General features: G+C 41.1%; 1 protein-coding gene across 5 annotated transcripts in view; it reads right to left on the reverse strand.

The window, feature by feature from the left end:
* Nucleotides 1-19898, reverse strand: part of ZNF521 (zinc finger protein 521) — a 498777-nt gene that overhangs the window by 270679 nt on the left and 208200 nt on the right. For all 5 annotated transcript variants that reach the window (XM_077270378.1, XM_077270376.1, XM_077270379.1 and 2 more), the window contains one exon: nt 11670-15022. In XM_077270378.1, coding sequence (XP_077126493.1) covers nt 11670-14582 — 2913 coding nt within the window. In that variant the 5' untranslated portion in view covers nt 14583-15022. The remainder of the gene's footprint in view (nt 1-11669; nt 15023-19898) is intronic.

Consider the following 19898-nt stretch of genomic DNA (forward strand, 5'->3'; position numbering starts at 1 on the left):
TTACCCCTTAGACCCCAGTCCAGAGCATCTCACCTAGACAAATCAGATCTCATACTTTGCACTGGTGAGCAGTAACACTCCAAAACACCTTATCTGCAAATTTAGATTCTGGTTTGGCTTTTATCCCAAGTCATACTGCAAGGCTCGTTAAATAGTCAATATTGACTTTTAGAATTGGTAGTTCCAACAGGTAGCACTAGAGTTCTAGTCCTCTTCCTCAATGAAAAAGCAATTTGCATATTAGAGTTTACTCATAAAAGACTATAGATGCCTTGGTCTAAGACAGAGCAGTCTATATAAAGCCACCAGGACGGTGTATTTACTTTGAAAATCCATGTCAGAATGGATGTAATGGATGTAAAATGTAATCCATTTTGAAAACATTTGTGTCGGATACTAAAATGTTCATTTTATGATCAGAAAATGCAAAATGTAACCCCTTCGCATTATTTGATGGATATATCCGATATAAGAACAGTTCACTGAGTGCTCCATGGTGGATATGTTCTTCATGCCTATAGCATCATACAGCTTCTGGTACAGCACCGATGCCATCTCGCCGATCCTAGCAATTTTACTTCTCATATGCCGTTATCAAGCTTGACAGCGGCACGTGAGGAGTCAGCCTGTTGGCAGCCCGCAGTGCAATCGTGGGTGCTGACGGTTGCTATGGCAACAAGCGGCCTCACAAAGACCTCCAGGTCTGACATACTTCACAGCCAATCAGATCCAACGGTCAGTCAAGAACTGCCAGTGTAGTGTAACACGCAGCACTACTAAATGCGATCATTAGACTGTATGTTAAAGTCCGATTGGGTGACTAATAGCTAATGTTAAAAAAAAGGGAAAAAAATGTGCTTTTTTTACCACTTAAAGGAAAAACACCCTCCCCAAAACTCACGCCAGCAAAAGAAATATTCTAATCTGAAAAAAAAACAAAATGTATCTAAAAAAGGCACATATTTGTTATTGCCGCATCCACAGTAACTCTTACTATATCACTGTATAAGGATACACTATAAAAGATGCAACGCCAAAGCTGACATTTATGTGCCTGTCTCACAAAACAAAAATGTGATCAAAAGTTATAGATCATCAAAAATGGTAGCAATAAATACTACAGACTGTTACACAAGCAGCTACATTTTTCGCCCCCCCAAAAAAAAATTAAAGAGCAATCAAAACATCCTATGCATCTTGTCCTGCAAGAAAAAAGCCAACAAAATCTGTCTACAGAAAAATAATACCTGCAGCGGTCTAGGAATATGGTGAACTTCCCTTCTCCCCTCACCCCCCCCCTCCAAAAAAAAATGAAGCTTTTTTTCATTGATTTTTTTTTTGTGTGAGAATACAGTTGAAAGCAGAAGTTTACATACACTATATAAAAAGACACATATGCATGTTTTTCTCAATATCTGACATGAAATCAGAATAAACCTTTCCCGTTTTAGGTACATTAGGATTACCATAATTATTAATATTTGCCAGATGGCAGAATAATGAGAGAGAGAATGTTTTAAGCAGGGGTGGACACTGACAGCTTGGGGCCCCTGTGCAAGAAATGTGTCTGGGCCCCCTCCTTTTACAGAGACAAAGCTACATATATAAATCCACACACACATACATGTATATACATTACATAGTCTCCTTTATTATGTATATTGCTGTCCCTTATACAATGCACTCTCTTGCTATGTACAGCAACATCTCTTTCATATTGGATTATATAGAGCTCTGTTTTTTATTACATACCATCCTCTCTTGTTAGATTTATAATTCAATGATGGCTGATGGAGCATGGGAAAGCTTCTTTTCTAATGGAGGAGATGATGGACTGGTAGTATGGTCATCGGCTCCTCCATCAGCAGTCATTTTATATCTAACAAGAGAGCGGACTATGTAATAAAAGAGGGAGCTGTGAATAACAAAAATAACACAAATACACTATGTAGGAGACGGCACTGTACATAACAGCAGAGGAAGCGATATAATAAGGGACGGCACCATATATAACTAGACAGAATGGTATGTAATAAGGGACAGTGTTATACATGATGAAAGAGGAAACTACTAACTACGGATGGTGTTATCCATAAGTGAATACACTATATACTAAGGGACTGTGCTATACATAAATGAGTACACTATATACTAAGGGACTGTGCTATACATAAAAAGTGACTACACTATACTGAGGAATGGCGCTATACATAATAAGCGAGTACACTATATACTAAGGTACTGTACTATACATAATAAGTGAGTACACTATATACTAAGGGACTGTGTTATGTATAATAAGTGAGTACATTATATACTAAGGGACTGTGTTAAACATAATAAGTGATAATAACATATTCCTCCACCTCCTCCTGTTCCTGAATCCATTAGAAATCCCCCTTTCTCCCTTCCCAATCTCTCACACCCCTCGCTGTCTGCCTCCCCCCACATCACATTATTGTCCTCTCCTATACCCCCCATCATTGCCTTCTCCCCCAGCACCCCCATCATTGCACTTTCCAACACCTCCATCATTGCCTTCTCCCCACCCACCACCTCCATCATTTCCTCCTCCACCAGCACACCCATTATTGCCCTTTCCAGCAAGACCATCATTGTCCTTTCCACCACCACCATCATTGCTGTTTCCCCACCACCCCATCACTACCCATTCCACCACCTCCATCATAGCTTTCTCCCCCACCACCCCCATCATTGTCCTTTCCACCGCCTCCATCATTGCTTTCTCCCTCAACACCACCATCACTGCCCTTTCCACCACCTCCATCATTGCTTTCCCCCCACCACCCTATCATTGCCCTCTCCCCACCAGCCCATCATTGCCTTCATCCCCACCACCTCCATCATTGCCTTCTTCCCCACCACCCCATCATTGTTCTTAAAACTGCCACCATCATTGCCTTCTCCCCCACCACCCCATCATTGCTCATTCCACCACCTCCATCATTTCCTCCTCCCCCACCATCCCCATCAATGCCCTTTCAACCACCAACACCATTTCCTTTTCACCACTTCCATCATTGCCATCTCCCTCACCACCACCATCATTGCCCATTCCACCAACTCCATCATTACCTCCTCCCCCACCCCCCATTATTGCCCTTTCCACCACCCCATCACTGCTTTCTTCCCCACCACCCCCATCATTGCCTTCTCCCCATCATCCCATTATTGCCTTTTCTCCCATCGCCCCATTATTCCCTCTCCTCCACCTACACACATAGACACACACAGCACCATTCACCTCTCTGCACTTCCCCACAGTGCTACACATGCACACACACACACCACCACTCATCTCTACACACACATGTACATACACACACAAAGCACCTCTCATCTCTCTGCATGCTCTCCCACAGCCACAGCATCATCATTGCTTGCAGCTTCCTCTCACTGGCACAGCGACTGTGGCGCTGAGTGATGATGTCATCCAGCCATGCCACTGCTGTGTGAGACAGGAAGTGCAGGCAGGAAGTAGGATGGATCGCTGCAGCTCCGCTGCCATTTCCTCTTGTAGGCAGAAGATCTCTCCCTGCCTGCTGCACATGAGGGCAATCTGGCCAGGGGCCCCCCGGAGCCTTGGGGCCGGATAAACAGGCCTGATTGCCCTCAGTATTAGCTGCCCTGCAGGGGTCCCCCAAAGTCTCTGGGCCCCGGTGCAGCCGCAGTAGTACAACCCTGGTTTTAAGGCTTTTTTATTACTTACTGCAAAGTCAAAAGGTTACATACATTTTATTAGTATTTGGTATCATTGCCCTTAAACTGAATGACTTGGCTCAAACATTTGGGATATCCTTCCACAAGCTTCTCACAATAGTTGGATGGAATTTGGGTCTATTCCTCTTGACAAAACAGGTGTTTTGTAGGTCGCCTTCCCCGCACCTGCCTTTTCAGCTTTGCCTAAAAATTTTCAATAGGATTGAGATCAGGGCTTTGTGATAGCCACTCCTAAACATTGACTTTGTTATCCTTAAGCCACTTCGTTACCATTTTGGCAGTATGCTTTGGACCATTGCCCAAGCTTTAACTTCCTGGCTGAAGTCTTGAGATGTTGCTTGAGTATTGCCACATAATCGCCTTTTCTCATGATGCCATCTATTTTGTGAAGTGCACCAGTCCCTCCTGCATCAAAACAACCCCACAACATGATGCTGACACTGCCGTGCTTCACAGATGGGATGGTGTTCTTAGGCTTCCAAGCTTCTCCCTTTTGCCTCCAAACATAACAATAGTCATTATGCCCAAAAGTTCAATTTTAGTTTCATCAGACCACAGGACGTCTCCAAAAATTAAGGTCTTTGTTCCTGTGTGCATTTGCAAACATTAATGTGGCTTTTTTGTTTCTTTTGGAGTAATGACTTCTTCCTAGCAGAATGGCCTTTAAGCCCATGTTGATACAGTATTTATTTCACTGTGGATATTGACACAATCTTACCAGCTTCTGCCATCATCTTCACAAGGTATTTTGCTTTTGTCCTTGGGTTGATATGCACATGTTGGATCCCAGCATGTTCATCTCTGAGACACAGAACTCATCTCCTTCCTGAACGGTATGGTGGCTGGACATTTCCATCTTGTTTGTACTTGTGTATAATTGTAGGCACCTTCAGGTATCTTGAAATTGTACCCAAGGATGAGCCAGGCTTGTACAAGTCCACAATTCTCTTCCTGATATTTTGGCTGATTTTTTGAAATGCTCCCATGATGCTACACAAAGAAGAAGTGTGTTTCAGGTGTGTATTAAAATACATCCACAAGTATGTCTCAAATTAACTCAGATGTTGCCAAAAAACCAGAAGCTTCCAAACACATGACATCATCATATGGGCAGTCCAGAATTGTTTAAAGGCATAGCTGTCATGATCCAGTTTGAAGTTTGTTTCCTGCTGTTCCCTCTCTGGACTGGTCATGCGGGAGTTATCCCCTCGACCTCGTTTTGGAGCAGACTGGCTTTTTAAGTCCTCTGTAGTCTGCTGGCCGGCATCAGTGATAGTTCATGCTTCCTGGCTAGAGCAGCTGACCCATATACCCTGGTGTTCCTTCTGCCTCTGAATTCCCTTATTTGTATTAGACCCTACAGTGTATCACTCAGCCTGATCTCTGACCCCGCCTCTTGTTTTCCACCTCTGTACCACGTTCCCCGACCGGCTTGTCTGACTACGAGCTCTGCTGTTACTTCTGGTACCTTGTCTCCTGTTTGTTGTGGACTGGCCTGTCTGACTACTCTGCTGCCTCTTAGTGGCACTTCGAGCCTTACACTGTGGTGCTACACAGTGAGTGCTACCTTGTCCCCCTTACCTGCGCCCTTTGGGGGAGGTTGCGTGCAACTGCCTTGCAGTTGCATCACAATAGCATTCTTAGTGTATGCAAACTTCTGACTTTGCATTAAGTAATAAAAATGCCTTAAAACATTCTCTCTCTCTCATTATTCTGGCATTTGGCAATTACTAAAATTCTAGTGATCCTAATTGACCTAAAATGGGAAAAGTTTATTCTGATTTCATGTCAGATATTGAGAAAAACATGCATATGTCTCGTTTTATATAGTGTATGTAAACTTCTGGTTTTAACTGTAGTAAAAAAAAAGTATTTGATATCATCATACTGAGCTCCAGAATAGAATTAATATTTATTTATTTTACTTACATAGCGCCACTAATTCCACAGCATTTTAAAGACATCAATTACATATGTCAATTAAACTGAATAGCGAACAATATTTAAAAAAACAAAGCAAATAAAAATCTAAAAAAATTGCTGTTTCTTTTGTACTTTCCACCAAAAAGTGTAGTAAAAGGTAATCAAAAATGGCACATAATTGCATACTACATTTTGACAAGCAATCTATTTAATTACAATGACAGTTTATATTTTTAAATATGGTGATAAATCTACTTTATACTGTATGCAAGTAAGTATATTGTATGACAGTTTGGGTGGGGTCCATCATACTGGGTGGTGGTCATTATGCTGCTAGGAGGGTTGGTGGGGGCAACTATAGAGTTTGGTGAGGTGTTGGGCCATTATTCTGTATGTAGGTAGGCCCATTATACTGCATGGAGGGCTGTGAGGTGGTCACAGCTGGGGGATCATATTGTGTTGGGATCACCGTAGTTTGCCGGGGTCGTGGAGGTCTGGTACAGTAGGGTCATTATACTGTGTGCATGGAAGGTACTATGAATGAATTCACTGTGGGGTATCATACTGTGCTTGGGGGTACTTTTGTCATCATCAGATTTTATGGGGGCAATGAAAGGGAATTTATGGCTTCAGTAGGAGCAAAAATTACGTTGTAAGGACTGCAAAGGTATCAGATTCGCTTTTCTGTGACCCTTCCGAATATTACATTTTTGTTTTTTTTGGTGGGGAGAGACAATTAAAACTTTTGTTATGGGGCCTCAGGATTTCTAATGATTCCTATGCACACCCCTTAACCCAACAAATCACATATTTTTATGTCATACATTGGGAAGGAGTTTAAGTGAAATTAGTTTACCACGAGCTGCATGAGTTACTTTCCTGGTTTGCAGTAGGTATGTATTGTATTTATCTTATCATACACCCACTATGCTTGCCACCTGTGGCACTTACATTTTATATTATGATACCAATCTCTCCTGTTTTCCTTTAGGCCTATTACTAAGAAACTAGTGAGAGAACAGAGATCTACAGATGCACAGGACTGAAGTTTTTAACTTCCCTGGCAAACAGCAATCCAGAAATCATCAATTTAGTGAACAACTTCTCTCCTCCCCTCAATTACTCAGAATCTTGAGTGCTATCAACACTTGATACTGCACCATCTACAGGGAAATATCGTCTTTCTTGAATTTTCAATAAGATGTAATCCCTCAGAAGGGGATTTCTAAGGTGAAGGCCCAGATCAATTTCAAACAAAAATTGTATATGGTAGAAATGTAGCGTGAATCTTCAAGGGCTTAATTAAAACCCATACTTTGCTTCACTGCACATAAAGGAATAGTGAAGCGCGTGGGATGTGGCAAGCCAAGGTTTGAGTGCGGCCACTAGAGGAACAGACTGACCTACAGTGACAGAGGGCTAAGAAGAAAACCAGCTATGAAAACACCACTGATATTATTTTCATAATCTGCTGTAACGCCGTTGGAAAAAAAAAGAACTTCAATGAAATCCCCATATTTCACTGAGGATGTGACCTTTACTATGTTGTGGTTAAATTAAACTAGGAAAGTGATGACTATGTGTCCCTTTAAATGTCAAATGTGGATGTTACATTTTTTTATTGCAATAGAATCTGTACTGCTCTTTACAAGATTAAGTTGTCAAAGAAAATGATCTGTGTATCTGTGTGAATTTCATCTTGTTGCACTGACTATTGCAATATGCTATATGTAATATTTATAGCGGTAGTACATGTAAGTGGTGATTTTACGCCTCCTTCTAAACAAGCACAGTGATGCAGAGGCTCCCTAGGCACGACGTTGCTTCCAATCTACTTCCGTTCACACTCTTCATTTTATGTGGTGCTGAAAATTGCAAAATAATAATTTAAGCCCTTTATATCTTCAGGTCACGCCTCATCAGAGTAAGGTCCTGTGTAGCAAACACGGGTATCCATTCCTCATTCGCTCTGTGTGTGGCCAATTCTGTCGGGTCTGCAACCTTTTCCAAATCACAGACTTGGGTTTTACAATAATAATACTATGATGGAAAGTCAAACTATTATAAATTACCTATCATCTAATTTACGGACATAGGTTTATAGTTTGTACAGCGGTATTCATCACAAAATGAAATGCCACAAAGCCCAAGGTGATCTGCATCCAGAATTACAGATATATATATATATTGAGACAAAGTCACTGGCAAATTGCTGGAGGGGGATATGCTTCACTCAGGCTATTAGCTTCTGAGATTTGAGACCCAGAAGTTTGCCTCAGCACACAATGTGTTGAGAGGGGTTAATCGGCCATTTTAAGGGCTGGGTTTTTGTGCACAATCATAGAGCAGGTGGGAGCTTGTCCACCTTATCTCCACCCCAGCGTGTGGTCTGGGGTTTAATTAGTTGGCCTTCTTAGGCATTTAGTATTAGGCCATGTGCACACGTTAAGTATTTTTCGCGTTTTTTTCGCGTTTTTTCGCTATAAAAACGTGATAAAAACGCGAAAAAAACGCTTACATATGCCTCCTATTATTTTAAGTGTATTCCGCATTTTTTGTGCAAATGTAGCCTTTTTTTCCGCGAAAAAATCGCATCGCGGAAAAAAAAGCAACATGTTCATTAAAATGCGGAATTGCAGGGGATTCCGCACACCTAGGGGTCCATTGATCTGCTTACTTCCCGCACGGGGCTGTGCACACCATGCGGGAAGTAAGCAGATTATGTGCGGTTGGTACCCAGGGTGGAGGAGAGGAGACTCTCCTCCACGCACTGGGCACCATATAAGTGGTCAAAAAATAAGAATTAAAATAAAAAATAGTCCTATACTCACCCTCGATGTCTTCCCGCCTCCACTGCACGCTGTCGCTTCGGTTCCTGTAGCTGGTGTGCGGTGAAAAGACCTGCCGATGACGTCACTGTCCTGTGATTGGTCGTGAGCGGTCATGTGACCGCTCACGTGACCGTGACGTCACGGAAGGTCCTGTGCGCACAGACCAGCTATAGGAAGAGGAACGGACGCCGGTGAGGAGATGTCTGGGTGAGTATAAGCATTTTTTTATTTTTGTTATTATTTTTAAACATTCTATCTTTTACTATAGATGCTGCAAAAGCTGCATCTATAGTAAAAAGTTGGTCACACTTGTCAAACGCTATGTTTGACAAGTGTGACCAACCTGTCAGTCAGTTTTCCAAGCGATGCTACAGATCGCTTGGAAAACTTTAGCATTCTGCAAGCTAATTACGCTTGCAGAATGCTAAAAAACCGCGAAAAAAACGGAAAAAAAACGCAAAAAAAAATGCGGATTTCTTGCAGAAAATTTCCGGTTTTCTTCAGGAAATTTCTGCAAGAAATCTGCAACATGTGCACATACCCTTAGGCCGGTTTCACACGTCAGTGGCTCCGGTACGTGAGGTGACAGTTTCCTCACGTACCGGAGACACTGACACACGTAGACCCATAAAAATCAATGCATCTGTGCAGATGTCATTGATTTTTTGCGGACCGTGTCTCCGTGTGCCAAACACGGAGACATGTCAGTGTTCGTGGGAGCGCACGTTTTACACGGACCCAATAGAGTCAATGGGTCCGCGTAAAACACGCACCTCACACGGACATTCTCCGTCTGGGGTCCGTGTGCGTGCAGGAGACAGCGCTACAGTAAGCGCTGTCCCCCCCACATGGTGCTGAAGCCGGTATTCATATCTTCCCTGTAGCAGCGTTTGCTATAGAGAAAATATGATGAATAGTGTTAAAAATAAAGATTTAGGTGTCCGCCGCCCTCCCACCCCCTGTGCGCCCCCCCGCTGGTCAGAAAATACTTATCCGGGTCCCCCGTCGGCTGTCGCTCCTTCCTGGTCTGGCCGCGCCTCCTACTGTATGCGGTCACGTGGGGCCGATCAATTACAATCATGAATAGTCGGCTCCGCCCCTATGGGAGGTGGAGCCACATATTCATGACTGTAAATGATCGGGCCCACGTGACCGCATGCAGGAGAAGCCGCGGCAAGACCAAGAAGGAGCGACAGCCGACGGGGGACCCGGGTAAGTATTTTCTGACCAGCGGGGGGGCGCACAGGGGGTGGGGGGGCGGCGGACACCTAAATCTTTATTTTTAACACTATTCTTCATATTTTCTCTGCAGCAAACGCTACTGCAGAGAGGATATGAATCGCAGCTTCAGCACCATGCAGAGTGGGTACCACACGCTCCGTGTGGTACCCACTCGCCATACGGGCGGCACACGTGTGCCGCAGGTATGGCCTCCGTGAGTTCCCAGGCACACGGACACGGATAACTCCGGTACCGATTTATTCCGGTACCGGAATTATCTGGACGTGTGGGACAGCCCTTACAGTGTGTTTGGAGAGGCAAACTCCAGAGAAGTGCTTGTGTTGGTGCTAAGCTGAATCATGTGTTTTTGCTAACCCTGAGTATTCGGATCCCGCAGACGTATGGACTGTGTATGCTAGGCTCACAAATGGTATTTTGTTTTTGTAGTTTTTTCTCTGCAGTTTCTATACAGTTGTAGTAAATTCTACAATTTTGATCATGCTTAAAAGCTAGGTGTATTATAAAGAAGTCACAACATGAGCTAGGTGTGCTTTTTAAAAAATTCCTCTGCAGATGAGTATTTGGTGGTTTTTGATGTTGCAGATTTTCTGCAGCATTTCTTCACTAACTACCTAAATTAGAATACTTGCTTTTTTCATGGCATTTTTATTGTGTTTTTTTTTTTTTCAGTTGCGGTTTTATCTCCTTTTGTCATCTTTTAAATATAACTGCTTTGTCTTTGATACTTACTGGCTATATCACTTGGATAAAACTTTATTGACACAGTCATGTGTGGATTGCATGTATTTTCAGTGCTGCGGAGTTGCACTAAAACACATACCGGTATCTTTTTACCAGGGCATTTTCCTCATTTCATTCAAGTCTAAGGAAAAAATCTGCAAATAAAACGCATATTTACTGCAACGGAAAAACTGCAATAAAAAAAAAAGTACAGTGGGAAATGAGATTTTGATAAAACCCATCTGCTTTGCTGGTACTGTGATATTCTGCATTTTTTGTGCAGCGAAAATATGAAGCATCAAAAATGCACCAAATACTTATCATGGGAATTTAGCCTAATGAAAAAAAAAGAAAGAGGCAAATTGTTTTAGATTTACTTCAATAAAGCTCACGAATAACAACAATGCTGCATTTTTTCTCACAAATCTATGTTGTGCTCTTCCTCGGTTCTTTCTCCAAAAAATGTATGCATAGATTAATTGACATCTGGGTGTTACCATTCCTATTGTGAAAGGATGTGTCCTTACACAGCCATTGTCGGCACTGATTAGACAATGTGAGACCGTGTAGGGACAACCCCAAGCTGTCCATTAATTTATAGGTTTTTAATTGGAATAACCAGAGAGCAGTAAGAAAAGGTGCTCCAGAATTGTTATATTACGGCAAAAAACAATTATTTACTTAAAGGTTTTTACTTTTTAATCTGAGAACAGCATGAGGTAGGAACTGAGTCACAGATTTCAAGAATGTGTCACTTATTAGGCTGTGTGCTGTTGCTTCCATACAAAGAGGATCTCACTGCCTAGACCACAGTGTATGCGAGCCCTGGTCCAACCACACCCCTTCTCTGATAAGCAGCTCATTATCAATAGACAATGTACACAGAAAGTTGTGGTAAGGGCGGGGTTAGCTGTGGTGTGGGTGGAGTTAGATTTATGAGCTCTGCTGCCTGCTACATCTAAAAACTCTGATTGTGTCACAACTGCTGCACTTAGTAAACTAAGTGATACAGTGTTGGAATCAGGGTCTCTTTTCCTCCATTATGCTGCTCTCAGATGAGGTTGCAAAAACCTGCTGAAAGATTCCCTTTATAATAGACATGCAAAGGGAATAGACAGTTGTTCTTTTAAAGCAGATACCAGGATAATGTAAGGTTCAATATGGGTTAGGCAAGAAAATAGCATTCATTACATATAGCGGCAATATAGTTACCTCATCCGATTGAGAAGGGCTGATGCGGGGCATTGGTGACACTTGTGGCGTTTTCAGCTGAGTTGTATTGTTTTCAGATCCTAGCTCTCGGTGGACAGTCTGAATGTGATTTTGGAGTTCACTTTCAGATTCAAATTTAACATTGCAACTAGAGCATCGGGTCTTCATCATGGAAGCCTTATTTTTACCATCTACACACGGTATATTGTCAGGCTGACTTAGAGAAGGCCTATTAGTGCTTAAAATCACATTGGTAGTTGGACTGGCACTTTTACTAAGATTAACACAAATAGCGCATAGGCCGTAGGGCAAACCATTAATATCAAGCTTCACCAAGTCCTGTTTAGAGCGAAACTCTTTCAGACAAGAAGCACACTTGAACAACTTCTGTAAGTGAGGTGCACGTCCAGTGGACTGAATTGCAGATCCGTTTCCGGTTTTCTGCATATGAAATGTGCCGTGAATCTTGAGCTCCAGAGTTGATGTCACAGTCTGCATGCACACTACACAACGAAACCCTGTCAATGAATTTCTCAGGTCTGGATGCATTTGACAATGTTCTAAGAAATCATCCTCACTATGTAGGGGAAGTTTACAAATTCTGCAGTTCCCAGTGTCCAGACTCTTACTATGTGTAACTTTGTGTTCCGTAAGAGTTAACAAAGATGGGAAACGCTCCCCACATATCGGACACATGTAATGCTTTACTGGACCAAGATGTGTCTGCATGTGCTCCCTCAAACCATTTTCAGAAAAAAATGTACGAGCACAGACATTGCACTTATAATTTCCTTTAATTAACTCAGCCTTTTTCTTGACAATTGCACTTTCTCCAGGTCGAATATTGTGATCTCGGAGTTGGTGGTTCTGCAATAAAGAATCCATGGTGTAGGCAGCACCACATATATCACAGCCATACATTGGTTCAGAGGTATCTATATCTTCCTCACTGCCATCATGACTATTATGAGACTCTTGATTGTTAGTCAATAGGGTCTGAAGTTCCACCTCTTCTTTCTGAACTTGTTCTGGAGCTCCATTGGTTCCACAGTTTTGTGTTTTGGCTTCAAACACACAATGTTTTTCCCTCAAATGTTTTTCTAATAAAATGATGGCATGAAAAGCTTTACTGCAAAATTTGCAATTATATTTTTTGCTGTGGGTCGTAATGTGACACTGTAGCTCTACTTCTGTGCCAAAGGACTCGCCACAGAAAATGCACTTGTGGATTTTCCCCTGGTTCTCCAGGTGGTTGTGCTTTACGTGAAGCTGTAAGTCAGTTTCTGTGCGAAAGTCCCAGTTACAGGAAGTGCAACGGTATACTTTCTTTTCATTGCTGTGTTTCACAGCCAAGTGAAGCTGAATGGAGACTTTGGAGTCAAACACTTCCTGGCATAGTGTGCAACGGAAGAAAACAAATGTATGCATGTCTAGCAAATGCTTCTGCAAATCATCCACTGAAGTAAACTGTTTGTCACAACTCTCACAAATATAATATGTAGATGTGATCATAAAGTGAATGGTAACATGTTTTAAAAGAGATTCTTGGTTTGGAAAATCTTTGTTGCACTGGGGGCATGTCAATTTTGGCAGAACGGTATCAAGATGAGTTTTTAAGTGAGTCTGAAAACCATCGAGGGATGAATACTTGGCACCACATTGATTGCAGATGTACTCGCCTGCAGGTCTTGAAGGATTGCCACCAATGGTCTGCATCATTTTTAAGGAGGATTGATCCAAAGTAACAGGAGATAAGGGACTCAGAGCCCTAGATTTCTTCCCATTATGGATGTAATTTAATGCCAACGGAATGTTTTTGTGATTTTCCTTGATATGCTTGTTTAATTTAAGAACACTATTAAAGATAGGTGAATTGGTACAGTACGAGCACGAGTATACTTCAACCACTGGCTCTTTTGGGGTACCCAATACTGGAGAACCAAACCGAGAACTGCTGAGGTCACAATGGACTTGACGAATGTGCTCCTCTAAGGAAGAGTCTGTGAGAAATCCCATATAGCAATGGGGACAGAAGAATGCATTACTGTCTTTTGCAACTGGATTTGGAAACCCATGTGAACTTCTAATGTGCTCTTGGAGTATGTTAAGGTCATTGAATATATCAGAGCAAAAGTTGCATTGATACGCCATGGCAGGCATAGTGGAAACGATTAATGCTGGATCCTGAGTTTCATGTACCTGTTTGAGATGTTCATTTAGATTGTAGAGAGAAGGTAATACTTCTAAGCAGTACTGACAGATATGAGCCTGCTCTGGTTTATCTAAATGCATAGTTTTAAGATGTATCTGGAGGACAGCAAGGCTAGAAAATAATTGTTTGCTGCAGTAGATGCAGCTGTATGTGACTTTAGCTTGCTTGCTTGATGGGGCATTGAGATCACCAGTTTGCTGAGAAGCTCTTTTCCTACCACGACTTTTAGTCAGTGGGGGAGCAATATCCACCATTGTGGAACTGTCCACAGACAGGTTTGAGTCGGGGGTGGTACTCGATACCGATGTATAGCCTACAGTAACTAAAGAAGGACTGTTGCTTGGATTACAGGATTCGGAGTGTTGATGACTATCCATATGGCTATAGAGCTCCTCTATACTGTGGAAATTTTCTGAGCAAATGCTACAAGAGTTTTTTTTCTCGCTGCTATGAATTTGATCCATGTGATTCAAAAGAGAGGTTTCTTCAACGAAAAGTTCATGGCAATACATACACTGGAGAGCAGCTCTATCATCATTTGGAGAACATTCAGGGTGACATTCCGCTATATGTTTCTGGAGATCCTCCGGAAAGTCAAACCCCTCTTCACACTGGCTGCATTTCTGGGTGTCCTTCAATTTCCATTCCTCCATTCTGCCACCAGACTGTGAACAATCTTTATTTCTCTCATGGACCTGCATGTGACCATGCAAGGAGCTTGAAGAGAGGAACCCCCTTCTACAAATGGCACATTTATATGGCTTGTTGGAAGTATGAGTCTTTAAATGAATTTTAAGATGATCACTTCTAGAAAATGCTGCATCACACTCACTGCAGTGATATTTTTTGTCTCCAGTATGCAGTTTTATATGGCGATCTCTACTTCTTTTGTGCTTGAACAACCTACTACAATATGTGCACTTAAAAGGTAGTTTGTCACTGTGAATCTGTTCATGGTGTTTTAAATAGCTGAGGCGACTGAAGGATTTGTCACAGAACTGACAGGGATACGGCAACCCAGGAATACCCTCCTCTTCACCAAAATCGCAACCTTCTCCGTGGCTGGGTGATGTCTGATCTTTACTAGACGGCGATGATGCTGGCCATGAGCAAGTTGGATCATCTTCTACATCTGCACCATCTGAAAATACAAAACAATAAAAAATTAGAAATATATAGTATTCATATGGGGTATGACAATTCTATAAAATGCGATGACAATGTTATAATTAATCGTAAATTGTTTTATTAAACTGTTAACAATCTTGGCCATTAACATTTATTAAAGTTTAATTAAACCTTTTTGACTTTTCTACATTTGTGTGCCCTTTTAATTTCAAGCAGATAAGGCCTGGAACCCCACCAATCACTCCAAAAAAACTTAAGAGGTGCACAGTCCAGGTGACGGGTGCACAGAGCTCATGTGTGAGCGTGACACAGAGCGTAGTGAGGATTCAGTAGAAAGCACTGGCTTCTCAGGACCCAGAACCCCAACGATCTGCATGCATAGAAGAACACTAAAGTATAAAAACAAGTTCTAAAAGTTTAGTCACTCTTTGTAAAAAAAAAATTGGTAAGTTTCCACCTATCCTATAACTTACTTATCGCTGGAAGTTCGACCACTGGAACCCTCACTGATCCCCAAAACAGGGCTCTGCAGAGCCTCATTTGTATGGAGTGGAGGTTGGCAATGCTGCCCATAACTCCATTAATTGCCTAGGAGACTGCCAAAGATAGCAGCCAAACACTGCACTATGACCAGGTGATAATTTACCAATGTAGAACAACCCCCTTAAAACCTTAATGACCAAATGACTTTATATTTTGATAAATCTCTGGCTTTTAGTGTAACTGTAGTACCAAATATGCTTCTTTTTTATTTTTAAGCGGGAAAAAGAGGGATTATTTGAATTTTCGTATAGTTTTTCAATGTTTAAAAAAATATTACACTTTTTTTTATACTTTACTTTTTCACCCCCTTAGAGTAATTAAACCTTTTTATCACATGCTCTATAAACTGAAAAACTACTGAATTGCAGTATATAGTCAAAATGACGTTCTCCTGTGAAGCTCAGGCAAACAGCCGGCATCTGCTGGGTGTGATGCAGTCTCAGCTCCTGAGCAGGCTCCATATATGTGGACCACACATAGGATGTACTATTACATCCTACATCGTAAAAGTGTTAATATTATGAAATAATATGGTACAGTGACTGGAGTCACACAAAACTAGTACTCATCCCATAAAAAGCAAGCCACCATGCGTTTATGTTGATGGAAAGATAGAAAAATGTTACGGCTCTTGGAAGAAGACAAGGAGAAATCAAAAGTGTAAAAACTGGGTAATTAAAGTGGTTTTCCTATGAACAAAAGTTAATTTTAATCAACAGATTTTGAATAATAATAATTTCCACAATTGGATGTGTTTATATAAAATGTCCCTGTGCTGAGATGATAGTATAAATGTGCCCCTGCGGTGTACTATGTAATGGCTGTGTCTGACCGTGCAGGAACCCATGTTCATACCACAGCTCCTGGGCAGGGGAGGAAGCAAAACAGTATACAGACAGGACAGTACAGGATCTTAGATGATTCTTTTTGTGAGGTAAAACATTCCCCTGCCTGTTTTTAAACAATGTTTTACCTCAAAGAAAGAAGTATTTGCAATCCCATGCTGTTCTGTCTGTATACTCTTTTGCTTTCTCCCCTACACAGGAGCTGTGGTATGATCAGACCAAGTTCCTGCATGGTCAGACACAGCCATTACACAGTAAACAGCAGGGGCACATTTATAAGATTATCTCAGCACAGGAACATTATATTAAACAGATTCAATTGTGGAAATGATTATTATTTCAATATGTGCTGGTTAAAATTAACTTTTGTTTAAGAGATTAAGGATTTTCCATCCTGGTGTCCTAGAGGTTCCAACAGCCTCACTATCACCTAAAATGACACCAGTGTTATAAAGAAGTTATGCAGAATTTGAATTGGAGAGGAAGAAAAGTTTCAAGCTATGTTTTGACCTATGTTTTGATAGGTGCTGTAGGGGGAAACAAGCTGTGTTTTGAAACCATTTATCTACTTTACTATAGAAACAATACTGCAAATGTTAATACAGTGACAATATACAGCAAAGGAACATATACTGTACAAACAACAGTAGTGTAAACTGAAGCAAGTGAACCCTGATATAAAATCTCCAACTATTAAAAGGCCTTTAATTGTATTGGACTTCCCATTTGGGCCAAAGGGACCTCTTGGGCCCCTCCATGTTTTAGGGCCCTAATGTGATTAGAATCTCTAGACCTACACCAACTATGGTGAAGCTCCTAACAACCAATATGCAATAAGAAAAAAAATATTCCTAATTTTCCCATTAGTTCTTACTACTTTATACTGTCATCAGCTTTGGGATAAAAACATCGTGGGTGGGTCTGTTAAGCCAATTTTTTTTAAGTAATAAAAAAAGTAGCATCCCATCAGACAGAAGAGGAGTACTAAAGGTTCAGTGCACACAAACATGCATTGTGCTTAAGTTCAAGAGGTTCCTCAACATTTCTTCCTTTCTCCAACTACATTAACATGTTGAACTTCCTTAGGAAAGTAGGCATGGTACTTTCAAGTGACACAAAGCTGAAAACCGGAAACATGAACAATGATAAGCGAATATGAATAAAGGTTTTAAGATTTATTAACAAAAGTTCCACATGATGATGGACAGTTAACAGGAACTGATATGCACACATTAACATATCTACATGTATGAAATAGACCATTAAAAGATTAGATTTGAATGATTATGTACTATCATATAAAAAAAATCTTAATGACTATAGTAGAAAAATATTTTCTCCTGTCCTCGAGACTCCTGACTTCAAGATGACAAAATCAAAGCTTTTCCAAAGGAAAATGTCATAGGAAAGAATGGTGAAATATTCTAAAGCAAATGGCCACCTTTACCTAATACATTGCTCTAAATTACACCATAAGGTAAGGAATGACTTGTCTTCAGAAAACAGAAACAAGTCTAAATGCCTCCAAGAGCTTATAAAAGACTAAAACATCCACCAAATGGAAGGCTATGAAATTTTCCACTTTTGCTTTGTACAAGTTTTCATAAATATCTACAATTAGAGATGAACGGACCTCTTCATGCATCCCTAGTCCACGGTCCAGGTCAGTGCTCACAGGTAATAAACAGGAGCTGCACAAGTATGTTGGAGGGTAAGGAAATTCGTGCAGCTCCTGTCCATGGCTATAGAGCATTGATCCGTATCATGGACTGAGGTTGTGCAAAGCAATCCGCTCTTCTTTATCTCTAAATAATATTATAGTGCATTAACACTGGCAGATACCTGGATTTTTAATTCTCATCATGTTTGGCCAGTCTAAACAGGCTATTAAACAGCCACTGACCCAATTGGTGGTGTATGTTTAGGGTATGTGGTTATAGGATATTTCACCCCCAGCAGTTTGCCCCCGGATACATCCTGTTCGTGACGCCAAGTTGAATTGCCCGCCAGGGCAGTGGGGTACTCGGTATCGGGTCCGGTATTTGAAGGGGATGTCACGGTGGCCGCAACCCGGTCCTTGGCCCTGGGCTCCCAAGTAAATGGAAAGGTCTTTAAAGGGCGTTTAAGAATAAACTTTGATCGTGACATCACCTGTGGTATTCGGTCAGTAGGGACCGACACTGCTTAAAGGGGTCCTCTGGGGTGATGGTATGGCAGCTGGATGGTATAACTTCCCACAGGTGAAGTAAATGTACCCAGGGGCGAACTGCTGGGGGCAAAACATCCAAATCCCAGGGTATGTATACATTGAATCTTTTTGCTGAATTGTTCAAGCAGAAGGGACACATTCACACGGTCAGTATTTGGTCAGAATTTTACATCAGTATTTGTAAGCCAAAACCAGGAGTGGGTGATAAATGCAGAAGTGGTGGCGTTTTTCTATAACACTTTTCCTTTGATTGTTCCACTCCTGGTTTTGTATTACAAATACTGATGTAAAATACTGAACAAATACTGAACGTGTGAACATGACCAAACACTCAATTTTTTAAGAACTTTGATTCTTTCAGGAGGATTTAAAGCGTTTCTGGTCAAAAAACTCCTTGAAAAAACTTTGTCATAAGACTGGAAATCCTTTCATTCCATGACACAGTTAATTTGATTATGTATTATTTGGTATAATTTTACAATACTAAATGTATATTAAAGCAAATGAAACCACTGCATTGTTTTAGATAAGTTATTTTTGGTCTTCGTGGTTGTTGTTTTTCATCTTTTGATCACTGTGCTATTATTTGTATTTTCCCTGTGAGTCACCTTTTCCTGAAGGTTGTGTGCCTTTCTTATAACCATGTGTGATATCACATTTACTGGAATCACGCTGTTTCAAAATTACAAGCATAAGGTATGAAATATACTTGAAAAGACACATGTGGTTTTGTACAACTGTTTTAGTCCAATAAAAAGTATTTATCTATGCTTCATCAGTTAATATATAATGAAACGGATCTAGTTTTAGCATTTAACGTTACTATAATTTACCAATGGACTTACGGTCTAACTTACCAAACCAGGGAATAGCTGTGATAACTGAAATGTGGCATGAAACAGGTAGATCATAAAAGTGGCTTGTTTGCAGCAACAATTTGAAGAAGATGCAATGTCCTTATCTGAGATTGATAACTGTCAATAACATCTGACTTGCTGTTGGTCTTCCAGTTCATTTCACTCTTTTTGATTAGTGCTTAACCTTACTTTTGACCCTGTGGTTGAAGGTTGTGAAATTCCAATTTCTAAAATTAACAATAAAGCCAACCTGGTGGTATGGACAGAGGACTAAACATCTTACTAATGTCTATATTTAAGGCTATGTTCATATTCTGTTATAATCTCGTATTGGTGGCTCCATTGGGGATAACGGCTTAAGCCCTGGAAAACGGGATTCGGGCATATGCACTGACTGATGATTGACTGTAATAATGCATAGGGAGTCACTGTGTG

The sequence above is a fragment of the Ranitomeya variabilis genome, chromosome 6 (genome assembly GCF_051348905.1).
Source record: "Ranitomeya variabilis isolate aRanVar5 chromosome 6, aRanVar5.hap1, whole genome shotgun sequence".
Classification (NCBI taxonomy): domain Eukaryota; kingdom Metazoa; phylum Chordata; class Amphibia; order Anura; family Dendrobatidae; genus Ranitomeya; species Ranitomeya variabilis.